This window comes from Eubalaena glacialis, chromosome 7, assembly GCF_028564815.1.
Source record: "Eubalaena glacialis isolate mEubGla1 chromosome 7, mEubGla1.1.hap2.+ XY, whole genome shotgun sequence".
NCBI lineage: Eukaryota > Metazoa > Chordata > Mammalia > Artiodactyla > Balaenidae > Eubalaena > Eubalaena glacialis.
Window position 1 is genome coordinate 85,197,536 of NC_083722.1, and position 22,996 is coordinate 85,220,531.

Below are 22,996 nucleotides of genomic sequence, written 5' to 3' on the forward strand. Positions count from 1 at the left end.
TTTTGCCATTTCATTTTATTGGTTGTTTCTTTTGTGGTGCCCAGCTTTTGAGTTTGGTGAGTCTCATCTGTTTTTACTTTTGTTGCTTGTGCTTTTGGTGTCATATCCAAATTATCATTGCCGTGGCCAATGCCAAGGAGCTTTTTCCCTATGTTTTCTTCTAGGAGTTTAATAGTTTCAGGTCTTAGATTTTAAGTCTTTAATCCATTTCAAATTAACTTTTCTGAGGGATGTAAGGTAGTGGTCCAACTTCATTCTTTGAACGTGGATGTTGCATTTTTCCAACACCATTTATCGACGAGACTATCCTTCTCCCATTGAGTATTCTTGCCTCCTTTGCCAAATATTAGTTGACCGAATATGCATGGGTTTGTTTCTGGGCTCTAGATTCTATTCCACTGGTTGATGTGTTTATTTTTGTGCCAGTTCCATACTGTCTTGATTACCATAGCTTTGTAGTATAATTTGAAATCAGGAAGTGTAACACTTCCAGCTCTGTTCTCCTTTCAAAGGATGGCTTTGGTTTTTCAGGGTCTTTTGTGGTTCCATAGGAATTTTAGGATTGTTTTGACTATTTCTGTGAAAAATGCCATTGGAATTTTGATAAGGATTTCATTGAATCTATAGATCACTTTGAGTAGTATTGGTACTAGCCACATTTCAAGTGTTCAGTACCCACATATGGCTAGTGGCTATCGTATCAGGCAGCAAAGATAGAGAACATTCTATCATTATAGAAAGTTCTATTGGACAGCACTGTGCCAAATGCATAAATGAAAATAAAATCCTTATCTTCCTTGAGAATTTGCTTTGTTAATATTAGTTATTATACTGGAATACAGATGAACATTGTCTTATCCCTTTGTGTATCAGACCAGCAATTTGATCCTCCTGCTTCCTTTTACCTACCTCACCTGTCACTTGGGGTCCACAAATACGAAATACCACATTTTCAACATTGCTAGTGCAAAAGCTCCTTCCCTCTTAATCACTATTATGCAAATAGCAGTTATAGATCATTGATGGAAGTAGCAGGAATGCCTTGCTGTGCCCCACTGTTTGATCTGAAAATAAATCCCTAGGTGTTATATTACATTTGTGCCTAGTGCTACCTGGGATTCCGTTGGTGCTAAAGATATTTTTCTTATCTTATTTTTCAACTCTTATAACCTAACCCATTAAAACTAACTCTCCCGCTCTCTCTCTCTCTTTGAAATGATCCCTTTGTAGCCAAGGATGTCACTACAAACCACTGTTAGTAATCCCTTCAGGAGCCTTGGCTGCCTGAAGCCCTCATGCTGAGCTAAAATGACTTCATTATCTGTCCTTTGGTCCCATCCATGTTGTGGGTCATTGAGTTGCCTTTTTTTTTTTTTTTAACCTAACTGGCTGCACATACAACTTTGGGGATCCATTTTCTTTCTCCAAAGCAGCATTTGTCTGAGATTATTCATGGCCGATTGCTTTGGGTTGGCTTGATTTGTTCTTAGAATTGTTTCCCACTCACTCAGCACGGTGATTCCCAGCTTTGGGCTCTTTTTCATAATGTCGCCACAAACAGTTCTTTGGGCCTTATAGCAGCTACCTTCTCCTGTACCTTGATTCATCCATTTGAGCAGCTGCTCAGGACAGACTTGTGTACCAGTGATGTTATCTGTACACATCTTTTCACCCCCACCTCTCTACTCCCCCAGTATAGATGGTGTGCTTGTTGTTACCATTCAGAATTTCTCTACCGGTGGCCCTGCTTTATATTTCAAATGTGAGTGTCCTTTGGACACCTGTGATGGGAATATTACTCTGCAGACGATCTGAATGTGATGGATGGAAGATTTGCCACGCTGGGGTAATCGGATCTTGCTGTCGAGTGCTACCTTGGTGCCACATTCCGGAAGCCTGCCAAAGGCAATTCGCTGGGCTCTCTGATATGGTTTTCTACTTGACTTGCAATGCTTGACAGCCTTCTGCAAAGATAACACGTTTCAGTGACAGCTTTCAACTTGGTATCTCCAATGACACGTTTTAGATGAGTGTAGGGTTCACTCAGTGCAAGTTGATTCATGACCTTGGTCTTCCAGAAGCTGATTATCAATCTCTGTCACTCTGCTGTCTTCCCAGAGTGATCCCCAAGTTGTTGCCTGTCTATGGGTGCATGCGCCTGACTTTGGAGCACAGCCATCCAAATATGAACGCATCTGTCTCTGAAATTTCAGAAGAAGCATGGCTTTCTGAGAAGCAGAAATAAATCCTCGTGACTGCTCAAACTGTACTTATGACTACAAAATTTATGACACCATACTAGGCGGGCCAGTATCTCATAAATAATCTAACATGATTCTATAGGAGTGATTTTTAAAAAGTGCCAACCATTTGTATGCAATTTTAAATGTGAACATCGAATTGTTTTTCTGTTCTCTTCAAAGAGTTTCAATTTATGTTTGTCTAGAAACTTGGGTGTGAAAACCAACCTGTGTCGTTGTTGTTTTTTTTAAATAAGCATGAACCTAGAATCTTCTTTATTCTGCAGTTCTTAAAATGCCAAGTGAGTTCGTAAATATTCCAGTATTTTAGAGAAATATGAGGATTCACTTGCTTTGTCAGTTATGCACGGATCATATAAATTGAGCTGAACACAGTATAAATGCAGTGCAGGGTGCTGTGTGTCTGAATTAAAGGTGGGAGTTCATAATATCTGCAGTGAGTAGTATTGATAGGCAACCTGGATAATATCAGTTTAAAAAAACAGGGCATCCCTGGTGGCGCAGTGGTTGAGAGTCTGCCTGCCAATGCAGGGGACACGGGTTCGAGCCCTGGTCTGGGAAGATCCCACATGCCGCGGAGCAACTGGGCCCGTGAGCCACAACTACTGAGCCTGCGCGTCTGGAGCCTGTGCTCCGCAACAAGAGAGGCCGCGATGGTGAGAGGCCCGCGCACTGCGATGAAGAGTGGCCCCCGCTTGCCGCAACTAGAGAAAGCCCTGGCACAGAAACGAAGACCCAACACAGCCATAAATAAATAAATAATTTTAAAAAAACGAAACAAAACAAAAAAAACACACACACATATCATTGTACTATAGTTTTGTAAGATGTGACCATTTGGGGAAACTGGATAAAGGAGACTCGGGACCTCTGTATTATTTCTTACAACTGCATGTTGATCTACAGTTATCAGAAAGATTAAAAGTTTAATTAAAAAAAACCCCATATGTTGTGGGCCACATAGTCCGTCTTTGTTACCGTCATTCATTTCATATCTCACTTTCATACCTAGATGCCAAAAAAAGTCATTTTTATTAAATCATTAATTTTTAAGCAACACCTATTTTTCTTCCCCAGAGTCTTTTCTTGAACCTCGTACTTCTAGAACATAAATCCAGGAAGGAATATTTATTTTTTTGTGGTAGAAATTTACAGGTCACTTATCTGTAAAATAGACTGTCATTTGGATATCAAAATATGAATTTAGAAAGTTAATATTTAAAGCGGCCTGTTACATACAGACAGTAACTTTTCCGTAAAACAGTTTTAATGTTCATATCTGTCTTAACCCCCGGAGAGGGCTATATATTTAATCTAGCATAATCAATAGAGCAACGTGTTTGTACCTAGCCCACTTCTCGAAAGTTGTCTAAAATATCTTTACGAGACAGATAGCGTCTCTCTATTTCTTCCTGAAGAGCCATGACTGTCTACTGTGCCAGTTCTCATTTGATTTCATCGAAAGTTATTTCTCCCTCTTTCATTTTTGTAGAATGAAAAGATAATGCATTCATTAAGAACATTTCAAGATAATCTTGCTGTTCCTAGCATTAGCTTCTAGCTAAATGATGAAAGTTTAAGACTTAGATGGTGCTTCTGATATATGTTAATAAGCCATGGTCTCCTATGAGTTTTAACTATTTGGAGGGTGTTTTTGTGTTTTTTCACTAGTTTTTCTTTTACCCTCCCCCCCACACCAAGGACGGATAGTAAATACATTTGCCATGATGCTTGTTACTTCCATTTTCACATTTTATATTGGTTTACTATATTTTTTCTTTGCCTACATTCTTTCTTATTTGTCTGCATATACCAGTGCCTGGCGTAGATGGATTCAAGAAGTAGTTGGTAAATTAATAAAAGTAGATTGATGGTGGGAAAAGTCTGTGTAGGTAAGTAGGTCGGGAACCATGTCCTAATATGTTGCTCAGCCCATAAAATTCAGACAAGGATTAAGAGGCTGTTGCCTCTACTTTATTTTACCAGGTCCTTCAAACTTTTATGGTGAAGTGACACCATAAGAACCCACAGACTTAAACTAAGAAAAGAACAACCTCATTGCAGGCTGATATGAATTTTTCCTATTTCAAATATCCAGATTCTTGGGTTCTTTTCAGCCTGTTACTATTCAGTCTTGCCTGAACCCTGGAATTCAAGTCGGAGCTATTTCCCTGGGTCTCTCTTTGGCGAGACGCACTGCAAGCTCTGGTTCCTGTCTGCTAAGCTCCACTTCCTTTCTCTTACCCCCATAGCCCCAGTCCCTGCGCTCGGGTGGTAGCGGCTATTTTCTGGGTAGACCGAAGCCTAATTTACCAATTACAGAATGGGCAAACCAGCGCTATGTTACATAACTAGACTCAAAACTGAATTCACAATTTTGAATTTTGAGGGCAATTTTTGAAGCGTTCCTTTCTTTTTTAGGGCACAGAACCTTCTGCTAGGTTGTCATCTGTCGTATCTTATATGATTAAAGGGTCAACTAATCCACTTTGTTCCTCTTGCTCAGTTTAGCAGTGAGTTAACCGAGACCCCGGATAATCCCATGACTTGGCGTCTCTTGGTTCTCTGAGGCTGCTCCGACTCACCTTGTCTGTCCACTGTCTCTTTGCGAGATGAATGCAGTAACCTCCTGACTTTGTTTCTTTCCTTTTTTAAAATTAATTTATTAATTTATTAATTAATTTATTTTTGGCTGCGTTGGGTCTTCATTGCTGCGTGGACTTTCTCTAGTTGTGGCGAGCAGGGGCTACTCTTTGTTGCGGTGCGCGGGCTTCTCACTGCCGTGGCTTCTCCTGTTGCGGAGCACGGGCTCTAGGCACGTGGGCTCAGTAGTTGTGGCTCGCGGGCTCTAGAGCACAGGCTCAATAGTTGTGGCTCACCGGCTTAGTTGCTCCGCGGCATGTGGGATCTTCCCGGACCAGGGCTCGAATCCGTGTCCCCTGCATTGGCAGGCGGATTCTTAACCACTGCACCTCCAGGGAAGCCCCTTTGTTTCTACCAACCAATGTTGCTTTCCTTCCAGGCCTTTTCCGTTTAGTAGCCACAATAATCTTCTTATTTCCGTAATCTGATCATGTCTGTGCGTCTCCCCCTCTTTCTTTCTTGTTCTCTCTCAACCATATCGAGGACCTCTCACTTCTCTGCAGAACTCAGGCAGACTCCTCGCTGTCTCTGCTTTGCTGTCTGGCCTCTATGCCACACCCTGCTCTCTGGGCACCAGTCACCCTGGCTTCCTCCACACAGGGCCTTTGCATGAGCTTTTCCGCCTGCTGTGCTCCCCTCTCTTCAGCACTTTTACAACACAGCTCACCTCTCACCTCATCAGTCCTTGTTTTGAAACCTCCTTCCCTTCTCTAGTCTGGGGTTGGATGCTCACCTCTTACCACCTGTCCCACTTGCAGGGTTGCTTCTGTCATCTCTTTACTTGCTGGGGCCTGTCTTTCCCACCAACTGTACACTCCATGAAGGCAGGAGCTAATGTCTCACTTACTTACCTTTTCTTCCCCCGTAGTTACTTGGTAAATTATTTGAAAAAATAAACGGTAGTGCCTACAGGAACGTTAGTAGAAGCCTAGAACTAGAGCCTGTGTGTCTTGACTTCCAGACCAGAGCATTTCCCTTTTCACCAGGAGCCTGAAAGCATTACCTGATGGACACTGGAATTGTGGGTGGTCTGGAGGTCTCACCATTAACGATCCAATAATGGGAGTCTTTTCCCATCTTGTAGTGTTAAAAATTGATTGGGAAGTGGTGGAGGTAAGACAGTAACGGGCTTTCCTTCTCATCCATTTTTTTGTTATCTTTTGGCATCTGCTGCTGTTTACTCAGATTTTAGTGTGAACATTTGCTTTAGGCCAGCATTATTTAGACACATTGAGTTTAATTTATAAACAGTGTGTGGATGTCCTGTGAAGAATGCAGTGAATGCCTGGTACTCAGTCATCCTGTCAAGCTCAGGAGGACAGTAGCTCCTTATCCATGGTGTGACTCTTACCTGCCCCCTGCCCCTGTGTAGAGCATTTTTGCATTATGAGGGGCCCTGGACACAGGGGGAATCTGTGAAAGCTGTGGATCCTCTCCCTAGGATAACTTTTATAAACAGCACTTATATAATGCCATCTATTTTTTAACCATAAGTTTCAGGTATACAGCATTATAATTTGACATCTGTATACACTACAGAGTTATCACCACCGCAAGACTGTTTACTGTCAGTCACCATACAGTTGATCCCTTTCACCCATTTTACCCACCCCTCAAACCCCTTCCCCTCTGGTAACCACTCATCTGATCTCTGTATCTGTGAGTTCGTTTTTGTTTTATTTTGTTCATTTGTTTTGTTTTTTTAGACTCCACATACAAATGAAATCATACTTATTTGTCTTTCTCCTTCTGGCTTATTTCACTTAGCCTAATACCTTCAAGGCCCATTCATGTTTTTGCAGATAGCAGGATTTCATTCTGTTTATCGCTGAGTAGTATACCATGGTATATACATATACCACATCTTCTTTATCCATTCATCTATCTATAAACACTTACGTGGTTTCCATATCTTGTCTATTTTAATAATGCTGCAATAAACATAGGGATGCATATATCTTTTCAAATTAGTTTTCATGTGCTTTGGATAAATACCCAAGTGGAATAGCTGGGTGATACGGTAGTTCTAGTTTTATTTATTCTTACTGTTTTCCGTAGTGGAAAAATTCCCGCCCACAGTGTACAAGGGTTCCCTTTTTTCCACACCCTTGCCAATGCTTATAGCCATTCTGACGGGTGTGAGGTGATATCTCATTGTGGATTTGATTTGCATTTTCCTATTAATTAGTGATGTTGAACATCTTTTCATGTGCCTGTTGGCCATCTGTATGTCTTCTTTGGAAAAATGTCTATTTAGATCGTCTGCCCAATTTTCAATGGGAATTTTTGGTTTTTTGTTGTTGTTGAGTTGTATGAATTCTTTTGTATTTTGGACATTAACCCCTTACTGGATATATGAATTGCAAATATTTTTTCCCATTCAGTAGGTTGCCTTTTTGTTAAGGCAAAAGGCCTTAAAAGGCCTTGATGGTTTCCTTTACTGTGCAGAAGCTTTTTAGTTTGATGTAGTCAGTCCCATTTGTTTATTTTTGCTTTTGTTTTTCTTGCTTTTGGAGTCATACCACAAAAGCATCAATAAGACCCATGTCAAAGAGCTTACTGCCTATGTTTTCTTCTAGGAATTTTATGGTTTCACGTCTTACATTCAAGTCTTCAATTCATTTTGAGTTAATTCTTGTGTATAATATAAGATAGTAGTCTAGTTTCATTCTTTGGCATGTTACTGTCCAGTTTTCCCAACACTATTTATTGAAAAGATTGTCCTCATTCTATTGTATGCTCTTTGCTCCTTTGTTGTAAATTAATTGTCCACATATGTGTGGGTTTATTTCTGGGCTTTTACAGTGCCATCTTCCTGCTATAATGTGGTGAATGAGTTACTGTTCTGGGCATTCTTCATGTGTCAACCCTTGTGATCTCATAACAAACTTGTGAAGTTGCTGTTGTATTATTCCAGTTTCACAGAATAGGAACTGAAGCACCCAGAAATGCAGTAACTTTCTCACAACTGATAGTGGCAGATCTAGGGCTCAAATTCCGACCCAACTGGCTCAAGTCCGACTTCGTTTATGCACCCATGCTCAGAATTTTACTTCCTGTATCAGGAGGATGTAGACCCCAAAGTCTGTGGGTGGCTACTGCTATGGACTTTGGACTCCAGGTTAAAAACCCTGAATTTGAAGCTCCCAGTTTCTTCCACATCCTCCACCATTCTGCTTTAATTTCATCACAATCCATATTAGCAGTTGAACAACCAGAGGGGCCTCATTCTAGACAGTCCACTCCTAGGTACCTTTCCTGCCTTCTCCTCCTGGCCCATCTTTCTCCAGTCTTTGGCTGTTGCTTGCTACCTTCCTAAATGTCACCTTATCCAGATTCACTCTTAGTGCTACTGTTTTAAATTTAAATTAAAATGTATTTATTCATTATTATTGTAGTATCGTTCACTTATTGTTTTTCTTTCAGTTGATGCACTTGATTTTAATTAAATGAATTGATTTTAAAACAAAACGTTTTATCAACACCTTAATGCAAAACCCTGTGCATTTGACAAGGATAGACTTACGTAAAAAATTATGTGTGTAATCTGTGAAAATAAATCAAAGGTACCAACGTTATTATGTTCTAGCTTACATATTTACTTTTCGGTAAAGCGGGAAATGAATGAGTATCATTGAAAGGTGGAGGGCATATTAGCATCAAACTGGGATTTTCTTTTCACTGATGTGACTGAAAGAATAGAAATAATGGAAATCTGTTTTTTACTCAGTGTTTTAGTAGATTCAGAGCAGCCACTCAACACTTAACATCTCAAGTATTTGGGCCACACCTACCTTTGCTGTTTATCGTCCCTGCTCAAGGACACGTTTTGTTTTGTGGGAAAGACAATATTGCTTTAAAATGGAAGTCTGGGGACTTCCCTGGTGGCGCAGCGGTTGAGAATCTGCCTGCCAATGCAGGGGACACAGGTTCGTGCCCTGGTCCGGGAAGATCCCACTTGCCTCGGAGCAACTAAGCCCGTGCGCCACAACTACTGAGCCTGTGCTCTAGAGCCCGCGAGCCACAACTACTGAGCCCGCGCGCTTAGAGCCCGTGCTCCGCAACAAGAGAAGCCACCGCAATGAGAAGCCCGCGCACCGCAATGAAGAATAGCCCCCGCGTGCCGCAACTAGAGAAAGCCCGCGCACAGCAACGAAGACCCAATGCGGCCAAATATAAATAAATAAATAAGTAAATTAAAAAAAAATTTTTTAAATTAAATAAAATGGAACTCTGTCTGAAGACGGAGAGTGACACCTGTGTGGTTACCCTTCTGTGCTGCCGCATGAACTCCGACCGCGTCTCTAGAAATGATTGGTAGTTGGGCAATAACCCGAATTGACTGTGCCCTTGCGGAATTTCTGGCACTGGGTTAAGTGCTTTCCGCGTGCGATTTCCTTCAGGCGTCACAACAGTCTCACCAGGTAGGCACTGTTATCGCCATTTGAATCATGATGGAAACCAAGACACAGAGAAGTCACGTAACTTGCCCAAGGTCACCCCGCTGTTAAGTGGCAGAATGAGATTCTAACACAGGTCCGTCCATCCCGTGAGCTCATGGCCCTTCCTACATTCTGTGCTCCGCAGCGGCTACCTTTGGTACATCTTGTTGTGAAACAGAGCGGTGTTATCCGTGATCATCAGAAAAGTGTTGCATGGTGGCTGGGCAAGTTCTCTCTTTCCAGTGTTATATGTAAACAAAAATTTACGCCGCTTTTGGAAGGTGGGGGCAGTACGTGCATGTAGTGTGCTGTGTGCTCTAGTGAGAAATACTGTAAAATGAAAAATGAGATTAGTGTTTCAGGTTGTACAGTTCCCTAATTATGCTTTTAATTATTCATGCAAAAGAAGTAAAATGACCCCTGACAGAGACATAAATGATTTAGGTAAAATCAAATATTTATAAGATGCTGCGGAGTCCCTGGATGATTGTAACACATGCGCTCAAAATTCTTTGCCTTCACCCTTTGGATGCACAATGTTATGGATAGAATCTGTAACCAGCTGAGAGTAATCAACAGTGTTAAAGACAATACTGAGCTAATTCATAGGTATTTGGACTTTGGAACATTGGTTTAACACAATAGTTTGTCTTCTAAAATATATTGTATTCTAGGGATCACCAAATGACAACCCCTCCTGCTCGTTCTTATGTTTTTTAATGGTTGGAAAAAAATCAAAAGGAGAATATTCCATGACCTGTGAAAATTATATGCGAATTTTAGTGTGGATAACTAAAGTTTTATCGGAATATAGCCTCACCCATTCATTTACATATTGTGTTTGGCTGCTTCTGGGCTACTAAGACTAAGTTAAGTGGTTACAGCAAGGGCCATAGGACCCACAAAGCCTTAAATATTTACTGTCTCACCTTTTACAGAAAAATTTTGCCAAGCCTTCTTCTAAACCATGCCTAGCACACAGTAAAGGAACATGCCGTAGCATGTTCAATCAGCATAAGAAACACTTGCTTTTATTTCATTTTATCCTTTAATTCTCTGTCCCACTAATTGAATGTTCACTGTATATTTTTCAGAAGTTGAGAGAAAACTGCCTTTTGAATGCAGTGAAAAGGGATTATTACAAGCAGGGTTCTGTCACTGGCTTTTTTTTTTTTTTTTAACATCTTTATTGGAGTATAATTTCTTTACAATGGTGTGTTAGTTTCTGCTTTATAACGAAGTGAATCAGCTATACATATATATATATATCCCCATATCTCCTCCCTCCCTCCCACCCTCCCTATCCCACCCCTCTAGGTGGTCACAGAGCACCAAGAGCTGATCTCCCTGTGCTATGCGGCTGCTTCCCACTAGCTATGCTTCCGTTTTTACAGAGAAGTGCTGAAACTAATTGCACTTGTTTTAGAAATGGGTCATTAGTCTAGTCCCTATCTTTTATGGAGACCTAATTTTCATGCAGGATTTCTCTCTAAGGCTTGAACTGGCATCTCTTTAGGAAGAGGAGACAGTGAGGATATGAAAGCTTTTCCCTGCCTTAAATGAGCTTAGCTTCCGATCACAGGCCATTTAGTATGTTGGTTGGAGCGTTATGCGTATTCAGCAGTCAATCAGTGTTTGTTAAACGAATGAATGAATTCACTTTAGACAACAACAAAAAAGGGGGGGAATGTATGACATAAAATAAAATCTCTTTTTCATCCACTTGGATATTACATTCCTTTTGGAAAAATAATTTTTCTGGTAGTATAAGTCCAAGTTATTTGTTCTTGATTTCTCTTTTCCATGTTTCAAGGAAGAGAGATGTGATTTTGAAATTTAGGGTTTGAATTGATTGAGGTTTTCTATGTTAAAGACTTCTTATGTGTTCTTCCAGATGGGCTAAGCAAAATTTTCTTATGCTTAGAATTAAAAGAAATAGTAAAGTAAATATACTTATCTGCAGTTATTTGAGTGACTTAATGAGTAGAATTTTCACTATACTTTCCTGGACACCATTGTCAAATGTGAAGACATTTCCCAATCCCAGCTGTCTTCCCACTGTTATTTCCTTTATATTGGTAGAACCTGCAAATTTTATTTCCTGACACCTTGCTTAAGTTTTCTGATCAAAGAAACATGTCTTCTGCATCTGACTTATATATATATTTCCCATCTCATTCCAGACCTTGAATCTTGGGATAGCCCCAGGAATCAGTGTTTAAAAAAGAAAAATAATTTTGATCATCAAGCAGAATTAGGAGACCCTGCTTCAGAGCCACTTACTCTATCATTGTCTGTTTTTTGGTTTGTTTCTTTGTGTGTTTTTCCAACTGTGAAATGGATAAGAAATCCTGAGACCATTCTCTGGGAATTTTCATGAGTGAGAGTCAGCTGGCTCTTGAGAGCATTCTGCAACTAGAATGTGCTAATTTATTCAGGCTGATGTTTTTGACTTGCTTTCTAACAGGTATATGGGAAATAATTCCCATCATGTAATCATGAACTTTATTTGAAGCAACAGGAGAAATCTTTCAAGTGTGGTTTTGAAACTCATTGTTGTTTTTCCCTTCTGCTTTACACAGTTGCCATCCTTCTGAAAGACGACTATTTTGTCAGCGGTGCTGGCCTGCCTGGCAGATTCAAAGCTGAGAAGGTGGAATTTCATTGGGGCCACAGCAATGGTTCTGCAGGCTCTGAACACAGCATCAACAGCAGGCGGTTTCCTGTGGAGGTGAGAGAAACTTGAGATGTCAGGGGCAGCTGTGCTTTGGGTCTTGACATTAAAGAGATGCTTTGTCTTTACCCCCAGTCGTCTCTGCAAATCAAACTTGTACTGTCCCTGCCTTTGTCTCTGGAAATCTTTTATATACAGGATGACAGCTGGATAGTCATCCTCAAGTTCCTCATCTTTGTTTAACTGGTGAAGCATGTAGAAGTCGTGGACGTCGTGGTTTGAGTAGACTCACCCCTGGTAGATGATTTCGGACCCTTGGTTTCATTTGACGCGGCTTCTTTGCCCTGTCCTTTTCTGAAACCCTGCTTTCCAAAGTGAAATTCTGTACGAAACTCTGGCCACTTCGTTTTCACCCTTTAGAAAAGAGAAAAGGTAACTGATATGTGAAGAGGACTCAGCATCATCTCTCAGTAGGGAAGCTGCTTTAAGGTTTGTGTGCTGTCCACACTGTTGAGAAGGAGGCTGTGGCCATTGGCTCACTGTTAACTTTGCGGGATCGACATTTTACCTCCTCTGAGTCAGTTTTCTCAAAGATCCGTGAAGAACAGGTGGTGCAGTAGGTCATGTGTATCTTTTTGGCGACTGAGGGAGGGAGCATGTTTCCAAACTCCTTTTTTAATCTTTGGTGGGGACAACACATCTGTTCCATTGCTAACCTTATTTTTATACCTTTAATCATGATCAGGATGTGAATATTCTTTCTTTGGGACAGACATATTTGTTGATTGTTTGGGTGCCCACGTGGTAAGCTTTACAGATCCGTAGAAGAACTGAGAGGGTTTGTACCCAGGCCTGTGGCTGTACTCAAACATGGAGTGACAACTCGTAGTGTTCTGTGACTTCAGTAAGTCATGACCTACTTGGGTCATCTGATGAATACTTTCGATCCTCCTCCATAGAGAAAAATACATGTATGTACACACAGATTTGTGCATAATCTGTAGGGTTTCATCACTCATCCTCACTCCTCAAGCCCGTTCATGGACCCTTTAGACAACCTTGAACCTTAGGTGAAAAATCCCTTTAAGAGGAGAAAATCAATAGTATTTCTTTGTTTATAGATGCTTATATTCCCATATCGATTTGTTTCTTATCCATGATTGCCTGAGAAACCAGAGATCACCATTCTGAGAAAGCGCTGCATATTTATTTCTTGTTGAGCTGACAAATTCACAGTATCAAGAATTCTTCCCATATTAGGATTCCTCTATCCGTGGGACTTCCTGTCCTAGTCACATTAAAGTTTCTACTTAATGGGCTCTCTTTCTCCTTTTATGTTGAATGAATCATTTCTTAGCAATCTTAGCTTGATTTGTACTTGGAAAACTTGATTCCTAGAAGCCAAGTTGATCAGATTTTTAAGTTTGGGGTTTCTCTTTTGCTCCTGCTGGCCAGTTCCCGTTGGCAGTGTCACTGAAGGGAAAATTTGTGCCTAGCTAGCTTTGCTCTAAAGCTTCTTTATCCTAGAAATGGGTTGCCATTTGTTTAGTTAATGTTGTTCCGGACAAAAGACCTGTGCTTGAAAGTTTGAAAACTTAATTTGGCAGCTGCCTTGGAAAAGAAAAACTCTGGAGGAAGGAACTGGGAACTTCTGCCTCATTCCTAATCACAGCCCCTAAAGCCTGTCTCCTCCTCCTATTTGAGTCTGGAAAAGTGAATAGACTAGATGCATATTCTTTTGAAAACTTATTACTTTAAATGCATTTTTTTTTTTTACTCAAAGAGGGCCATGAAATTCAGAAACTAATTAGAAATGGCAGCTACAATGCCCAGACTTATTTGTGACCAAGCTATTTGAATTTATTTCTTCTAAGTCGTGTCAGATGGTAAGGCTGCCTATATTAATTGGGTGCTTCATTGAAGCCCATCTGGTTCATAGCTCGTTGTTTTCTTTTCTAATGTGATAAACATGTTAAATTACTTAGTGGTTGTATTTGGAGGAACTTGAATTTCAGAGATCAAAGGTAACGGGATCAAATTTAACTTTAAAATATGCACAGAAAAGTTGCTCACTTTTGCGCAAGACATGTCTGTGATATGTTAAATTGTTTTATTTGAGTTCTTTATTAACACCAGCTCTCCCTGAGATTTTTACATTGTTTGAACATCTCAGACTTGGTTTATGTCTTTCCACATAACTACACTGCTTTTCAAGAAATTAAAATGAAAGTGAGAAAATTATAATGTACCATGTAGTAATTTATCAGCATTGGGGACATTATTTATTTTATGTAGAGTCAGAGAAGAGTCATTGTGAAAGATTGGGTTGGGATTGGTAGAATACAGCATTGGTCCTCAACTAGAGACAGTATCCTCCCCCTCAGAGGACATTAGGTGTTTTCTGGGGACGTTTCTGATTGTCACTGTTGTGGGCATTGATATGCTACCAGCATCTAGTGGATAGAGGCCAGGGATGAAGCTCAACATCCCAATTCCTAGGACAGCCCTACCACAAAGAATTATCCAGCCAACATGTCACTACTGGGAGACTCTAGGGTAGAGAACGCAGTATGTTTAGTGAATCCAGCCTTCCTTTACTCATGTGGCATCATTTGAAGTAGATTTAAATAAAGAAGACTCATGGCAAAGTTGTTCCATCCTCTTGCAGCTTTTAGAGAGGAAATGTACCTTGCTTTATGTGTCAGAGCATTGCTGGTCCTGGTTCCTTTAGATTCCATTTGGAATAAAGTCACGACCTTGGGTATTTTACCAGTTTCCTCGGTGCTCCAGTGCTGCAGGTTGAATTTTAAGCATATGCCCCACAAGACTCTGGATCTGCTCCCTGAGGGTAAATTGCAACAAACCCAACTCTGTAGGTTTTGCTGCTTCCCAGGAATTCTTTGAGGTCATCTACAACAACTTTGTACACATTCAGAAATTAAACGTCTCCACACTTTCCTGGCTGAAATCCTGGACTCGGCCTTGTAGTTCCTATACTTAAAAACATCCATTCTAATAGAAAAATAAATGTCCTTGTGAAAATGAAACAAAAGCCTTTCAATAGCAGCGTTCTTTGCAGCTCAGTTAAAATTAGAAAAGAAAGTTGGAATCAGATGACAAGGCTAGAAGACTAGACCCACTTTGGATCCTCAGAGGCACTCACCTCCTATTATTCAGCTTTATCTCTTGTCTAGAAGCAAATTTTTCTTGATGCCTTCTGTCATGTGGGTGCTGGGTTACAAAGCTGAAGAAGAAAGAGAGTCCCACCCTCAAGATATTTATACTCTAGTCATGACACAGAAATTGACCAGAGTCACATAAACAGCTGTGTAATATCAGTTGTGATATAGTCTCTGAAGGAGAGGGACATTTTGTCATGAGACAGAAGACCTTGGTGGAGACAGATATTTATTAAGAGGGAAAAGATTAATTGGAGCCTGCCCATAGAACAGGGGTGGTGCAAAGGCCCTGAGACAGGTGATACTTGGTACATTTAAGGAGTAAAGAGAGATCAATGGGGATTTTGATAGGTAGGATAATACCCCTCCCCCAAAAAATGTCCACTCACTAATTCCTGAAAATTGTGAATGTATTTATTACTTTACATGGCAAAAGGGACTTTGCAGATGTGATTAAGCATCCTTAAAGTCAAAATAGTCCTGTGATTAAAATAGTAGTCCTGTTTGAGTTCTTCTGTGGCCACTCCTCTTTGTATTATCTGTCCAACCACAGTTAACTGTGACGGCTTCTACCCTATCCTAAATATTCTCCCTACCCCACACTCATTCCCTGTTTTAAATAAGGGTTCATGTAACACTAATAGGAATTGAATCATACGGTATTTCCACTAATAACTGAAGTTGGAGGTCGTGCAAAGAGAAACCTCCAGATAAAACCCTCTGAGAGCTCCATTAAGGTAGAGGTTCATTGCATGCTTGTTGTCTGAGGTAATTAAAATCTTGTTTATTACAATAAGAGATCCAGGAGTTGTTGATTCAGACTTATTGGTGCTTTATGAGTTGAAGTCTTCAGTAAGCTTAAATGATCCAAATTAATTGTGTGTGCCCTTTCCAGTGAAACTCACAGCTGGTTCATTTCAGCTCAGTTTAGAGCATCTTAGCAAGTGAGTAGAAGAAAATACATTTTTCCTAATACATACCATGCACACACTACCATATGGTACAGGTCTGCAGTCCCTTAGCTGAGACCCTTGAGGCCAGATGTTTTAGAATTCGGAATCTTTTTTAGAAAGGCATGATGGTGCATATGCCATATATATTTACAGAAGACACACAGTGGGGTCTGGGACTATACCCCTTGAATGCATTCATATTTCTGCAGCGTGCGGATGAATATTCACACTAAGCGGGAAATATCAATATTCAACCTAGCTTCACATCTCTCCACATCAGATTTTACTACTGAATTAGTTTTTGCACCATAAATATCAACAATAACAGAACGCCTTTGATCTTGGAGGCTTTTGAGATTTCATAGTCACTGATAAAGGATTTATGGACTTGTGTTTTAAAAACTGGGTCCGTAGTGTGTCACCACTTGTTTATGTTCCAAAGAGCATAGGTTATTACCACCCATGACACAAGCACACTGAATTATTTGTCTCCCTGCTGGGCTGGATATGTCTGGGTCCTACTCTCATCCTGCTCTCTGCTCTGTCCTGGTATTGTACAACGTTCTTAGTCAAAGTTAAGGTTTGTCCAGGGGACAAGAAGTTGCTAGTGTTCGGCTGAACTTGTTCTGTGATTGGTTCCCATTGCGCATTCTGTTTGAGCCTGCAGTTGCCTTCAGTATCCACGTCTGTGGGTATGTTACCTTCACCTGCTCTGTATTCCCGCCTGTCTGTCCAGCCCCTACCTTCCTACCTAGAGTCAGACTAATGATTTGCTTTGCATTTTGTGAACTGGATCTTGGTTCTTCCAATGCTTCTGTCACATTCCGGTTAGATGGTTGTCTTGCACTGGACCCCTAGGTTATGTCCAGGTGACCTGCGTCTGCCTTCCTTCTCCCAGGTGAGCTTATGCACTTGTGACACACGCAGAGGCTTCACCCCGTGTCACCCTCTCTCCACTCATGCAAGCATGGCAGGTACTGCACAACTCGGATGTGGACCAATCCAGCCAGGGATCGAGCTGCCACACTGAGTCCTGGCTTCAGTGGAGTGACATTCTAGAACAGGACTAAGGGGGCTGAGTGCAGTTTGCCTGGCGCTCTTTCGTGTATCCCCGCTTTTCTGCTGGAAACAAAGGTTGCCATATGAAATGCCTTCTTGAAGATTTACTTTATGCATTGGCATACCAAAGGCTTTTAGAAGTCCTCCATTGAGGAAATCTGTTTGACTGTATTTAAATCAGTGTTTTTCCAAACTCATGTGACCAGTGTAAGTTAGCAACATCTCTCTTTTGGAAATGAGGTTCATAACTTTCTCCTTTCCTCCTTTAATCCATATTCCTTGTAAGAAATGGAGTCCTGTTCTAGTAAATGTTTTCAGAGAACACCAATCATGATTTGGATTTCCATTATTTTGAAAACTATAAAACCAAGACGGCTTGTTCACAAAACAATTTTTTGGTGTCTCTGAACTCAATACTATCTTGCTTTGTCATTAGAGAAAAGTAATTGAAGGAAGTCATTGTCATTGAAGGAAGATTGAGGCATTTTCTATTAAAAATAACTTTTGCGGGCTTCCCTGGTGGCGCAGTGGTTAAGAATCCGCCTGCCAATGCAGGGGACATGGGTTCGAGCCCTGGTCCGGGAAGATCCCACATGCCGCGGAGCAGCTGGGCCCGTGCACCGCCCGTGCGCCTAGAGCCCGTGCTCCACAACAAGAGAAGCCACTGCAATGAGAAGCCCGCGCACCACAAGGAAGAGTGGCCCCTGCTCGCCACAGCTAGAGAAAGCCCACGTGCTGCAACAAAGACCCAACACAGCCAAAAATAAATTAAAAAAAAAATAACTTTTGCAACATCACACTTTTTCTTTTGGCCTGCCTTGTACTTTATGTACTTCAATTGTTACAGTTTCTCTGAAAAGTTGCTTTGTGCACAGAGAGTCCTAAGGCGATAGAGCTCAAGACAGGGCCTGGTTTCCTTGTCCTGCCCACTCATGGAACATAGGAAATGTTAAAGAGATTGTTACCTGGTCCTCTAGTGTTGGCTATTCTGTGGTGTAGCCAACCGTGTTTTTCTCTAGAGGGTTCCGTCAAATGGCAAAGGAATTGGTTGGAATTTAATTAATGACTTTATTGAAATAAAGATTCCATTTAAGAGCAGAAAGTTTCATCCTTAACTAGGGAAATATTTAATTTCCATCTGGCTGATTTTTGATGTGTATGTCCTGTGTTAATTAAGAAGAACATTTGAGGAGGCCCCAGTACTTAGAGTATGCTTAGTGGAGAAGTGCATGCCTGATTGTACAAAGCCAGAGAGCGGGTTTTGTGAGGCGGAAGCAGCCTTGGTCCCTTCGTGATGTCTGACGGTCCTCATCACACACAGTCATCCTGAGAGGCGAAGTTGGCTCAGGACTGTTTGATGGTGTGTCACCAACATGTGGGGTGCTGGTAACTGATAGGATCGTACTGAGAATCTCAGATGAGCAGATGACACTCTCTGAAAAGAAACTTGATTAAATTGGAGATATTCTCAATATAGAAACTTGAAGACCCCATGGGTGGACAGGGGGAGGGGCCCTTGTATAACCAAAAGGCAGGCTTAGGGGGGCCGTGGTGGTGTTGGAGGGTGGTGCTGGTGTTACCGACTCAGGTCCTTGGACTCTTGAATGAATAGAAATTGATAAGAGGCCACGTGAGTAATTCAGGCAAGACTTTACTGGGACTCGTGCTGAGGGAGCCCAAGGAGGTCAGGCTGGTTCCTTAAATGAGGTGAGGGTGGGGGGCTGATCGGGCTGGAGGGGTGGCGTTGGTGGTCTGCCTACCCCCTTGGTGGTGCTGTCTACAGGGATCATGTGCAATACCCTGCTTTTGCTCTTGCATCTCAGAAATGGCAGTTGGTTTTTGGCCCTTTGGTATCTTATTGTTCATAATTGCCCCGACTGGGACTGCTGCATGCATGCAGTCATTTTCTAGACCCTTATCGTTTCTTTGTATTTTGTTGCTTGAGGAGACGTTTGTCCTGGGGCAAGCACTGCAGTAAAGGGTCCCAGGTCCCAACCTGTCTCACTGGTGGTTGTGATTGTAACATGATACTGTAGACACCATTTAATGAGCATTACCTATGTCTGGAATGTTTCAGATCTCACCCAGTTTAATTTTCTCACCAGCCTTATGAAAGAGGTGCTCTTATTATACCCATCTTACAGATGGCACAACTGAGCTTCAGGGACGCTAAGTGGCTTGGCTGAGGTTTACTATTAATACTCCAGAATCTGGGTTCCTGTGTCTCCAAAATCTTAACTAGCATTCATTTTATTTGATAAGTTATTTCATTGTTTTTCTTGTCATCACTATAGGTTGTTTTTAGAATGACCAATGCAGTAGAAATAATTTTGTTGTAATCTTAACCACTGTTTATTGTGTAACAGGAGAGGGAAAAAAAAAAAAATCAAAGGGCTTCAAATGTTCAAAGATGGCTGAACCAGTAGTAAAACATACAGAGGAGAAGTAAAGGGAACAGGAAATGCCATCAGCTCTTTGGGTAGAGATAGCTGTAGCAAATACTACACATTTTATCTGGCTTGACCACTTCAGTCTATTTTTTATCATGTCAAGAGCAACACTGTCTGATAGGAAATAGAATGTGAGCCATACATTGTAATTTAAAATTTTCGGTTAGCCACCTTACAAGAGGTAAAAAGAAAGACATGATTTTAATAATTCATTTTATTCTATACAATTTATATTATACAATAATAATCATTGTTACAATTTTAATCATCTATTATTTTTACCCAACTACATTAAAATTTTCTATTTCAACATGTAATCAAGATTAACAGTTATTACTGAGATATTTTACATTTTTTTTGTACTGTCTTTGAAATAAGTGTGCATTTTACACTTAGAGCACATCCCGAGTCAGACTGGCCCACATTTCAGAGGCTCAAGATCCACATACAGCTTGTGGCTACTGTACCCCAAATGTGCCAGACTTAAGGGTTCCAGACCTCAATAACGAAATTTAGATAATAAACTAGCCAAAACACTAAGAGAAATTCTCTGAGAGGAATCTTTATGCTGAATTTGTGGTAATTTTTACGCTTTTTCTCTTCCAACAGAAAAAATAGAATCAGTAGTTCACTTTTATATTGGAGTCTGACTTGGCTGTTGAAGAGCCTTCCCCTGGATGTGATACAGGTTTTCTTTTTTTCCTTTATAAGCTTTCAGGTTGTTTCCCATTATTTATTTTCACAACATGCGTTCCTGGCGCTTTGAACACTGTTCTTGTCAGAATCCATTTGCAGGCTGAGGAAGCCACATAAAGCTGGCTAGGGAGACCTTTGTGCCTTGAGGGCAGGGATGGACCTCAGGCGACCAGATCAGATGTATTGTAAGTTCAGGTCAAGAGGATTTATGGGCATCTGACTCAGAAACACACCCCACACCTCCACTTTTCTTTTGTCCTGTCAAAATTTGAGCAGGAAGGTTTCAAGCCATCTTAAATCGAAAGCCTTTAGGAAGTTCTCTAGTGCCAGCGTCACTCAGAAAGGACAGTTGGCAAGATTTATAAGGAATAGAAAGAAGTCAAGATTGAAAGGAAGTCTATTTCCTCTCTCTCCTTTAAATCCCCGGCGTAGAATTTCATATTGCCCCACTTTAATGGGATGGGAATGGATTCCTAAACCTTCCGTCTCCGGATTGCATGGCCTGGCGCTGTTTGCAGCACAGATATTGCCCTGGGTACATTTCCTGCAATATACGGAGACCAGCTGGGCAAAGTCACCAAAACCCTATTTTAGTTAAAAATATAAAATTTTATCTCTTAAATGTTTGAGGATATCTTAGAAGACAGGGCTGTAAAAAAAAAACTCAGGTTAATACATGAAAGATACTTGGGTTAATAGTAAAATAACTTCTAAATCCCCGCTCTTTCTATACAGACAGAGCTTTGATTTTTGAATTTCCATATTAAAACCTTTACTGCATTGGTTTATAAAAAGCTCAGTATGCAGGGAATCTTCTTAATTTATGCCTCATTGTTCACCATTCTCTGATGAAGGAAGGCTCTGAGTGAAAGAAAACCCATCCCATGATCTTCTGACATTTCTCAGCCTGACTCTGCCTTTGAATTTGCCTGTCTCTATCTCTGTCTTCTTTTTTTCTTTCTCTTTTTTCATCACTTTATTTATTTATATTTATTTTCTGGCAGGGTAAGTGTGGGCTGAAATATCATAACTATACGTAGGTAGCGCCCTTAGAAAAATATGCCCTTGGTCTGTTTTCTAGATTCTTGTTAGTGGGTCTCAACGCTCTGTGTAAAAAGTGATCTGACATCAGATATATTTAGGAAATGCTGCATGATATGTCTTCCTCTTATAGATTGATAATAAGCTAATACAGTAAAACTCTTGAGAAATATTCCAGTAGAGAAACCTGCATAATTTTCATTTAACTGGGAGTCTCCCAAACTCAGGTGACCATGGAACTCTTCTTATTTGTATCTCCTGTGAGACTAATGACGAAGAGAATGAATACACGGGGAAATGCCGTGTCAGGTAGTTCCACAGGGAGTCCTTTTCCATGTCTGGATGCTGTCTATATAAATGTTCAAATGACTTCCTTACACTCTTCCTTAGTTTCTAAATTATCGACAGTGTTTGCTTGTTCAGTTGATGAACAGAGCCTTCTCTGCATGGGACACAAAGTGCCCTGGCCTCAAGGGACCTTTATTTCAGCAGGTGCTAGGGCCCTGAGGCAAAAGCCTGCCTCTCCTGCTTGAGCAAGCAAGGGCAGAGTGATAGGAACGAAGTCAGCGAAATAGTTAAGGTTCCGATGATATGAGGCCGTGGACCATGGGAAGCTCCGTAGTTTTTACTCTAGGCCAGATGGGAAGCCCTTGGAACGTTCTCAGTAGAGGAACGGCACTCTCTGGCTTATATTTTAGAAGGATCCTTCTGGCTGCACTTGCACGTGGGGAACAGACGTCAGAAGATGATTATACTATTTCAAGAGAGATGATGTTGGCATGTGCCAGAGATGGGGGCAGTGAGAAGAGGTTGAATTCTGGTTGTTTTGAGGGAAGAGCGTGTTAATCGAGACGAAGTACGATTATGATAAACGATTATGACGTTATCTTAGAAAGTTTGTATTTCTTGGTTAGGAAAAAAAACAATTTGAGGAGAGAAAATTGTGGATCACTGAACAGTCTGTAGTATTTTATATCATTTCATTCAGTTTTTAAAAATTCTTTTAAATCTCTATGTCATATTCAAATTGTATTTGTGTAATAGGTATTATATACCAGTTTTGATTACATACTATATGTTATACACTAGGGAAGAATGTAGCGTAGGGAAATGATTAAACATGACAATGATAAAAACAAAGCCCATTTTGGAAGGCTTCATTTGAGTTAATAGATGTAAAGTGCTCTCAGCAGGACTGGAACATTCTAAGAGCTTATTCAGTATTCCCATTATTATTATGTGTGAATCCTCTCCTTCCATGAGGCAGCAGATCCTTAATCCATCCGTTTACTTTCTTTTCCACTATTTCCACCCAGGTTTAAGCCTTCACCGTCTCTGACTTTGACCAGTGTTATTAATTTCTTAACAGGTCCATCTTGCCGCTGCAACAGTCCACTCCTTATCCAGTAACCAAAGTTTTCTTGTAAACACTTGAATTGCGTTACATTTTTTTCTTTAAAATCCTCCACCGGTTTCTGATCCCATGTTGAACAAATTCCAAAATCCGACCTCGCCTTGCAAAGCCCTACTTGATCTGGCTCCTACTTCCCAACCCCCCATTTTCACTGACTGCTTCCTCAGTCCAGAATATTCTCTCC

The 22,996-nt window shown here is 40.8% G+C and overlaps 1 protein-coding gene across 3 annotated transcripts in view; it reads left to right on the plus strand.

Annotated features, from left to right (window-relative positions):
* PTPRG (protein tyrosine phosphatase receptor type G) overlaps positions 1-22,996 on the plus strand; it is a 729,368-nt gene that overhangs the window by 414,321 nt on the left and 292,051 nt on the right. For all 3 annotated transcript variants that reach the window (XM_061197096.1, XM_061197097.1, XM_061197098.1), the window contains exon 4: positions 11,929-12,077. In XM_061197096.1, the coding sequence (XP_061053079.1) occupies positions 11,929-12,077 (149 nt within the window). The remainder of the gene's footprint in view (positions 1-11,928; positions 12,078-22,996) is intronic.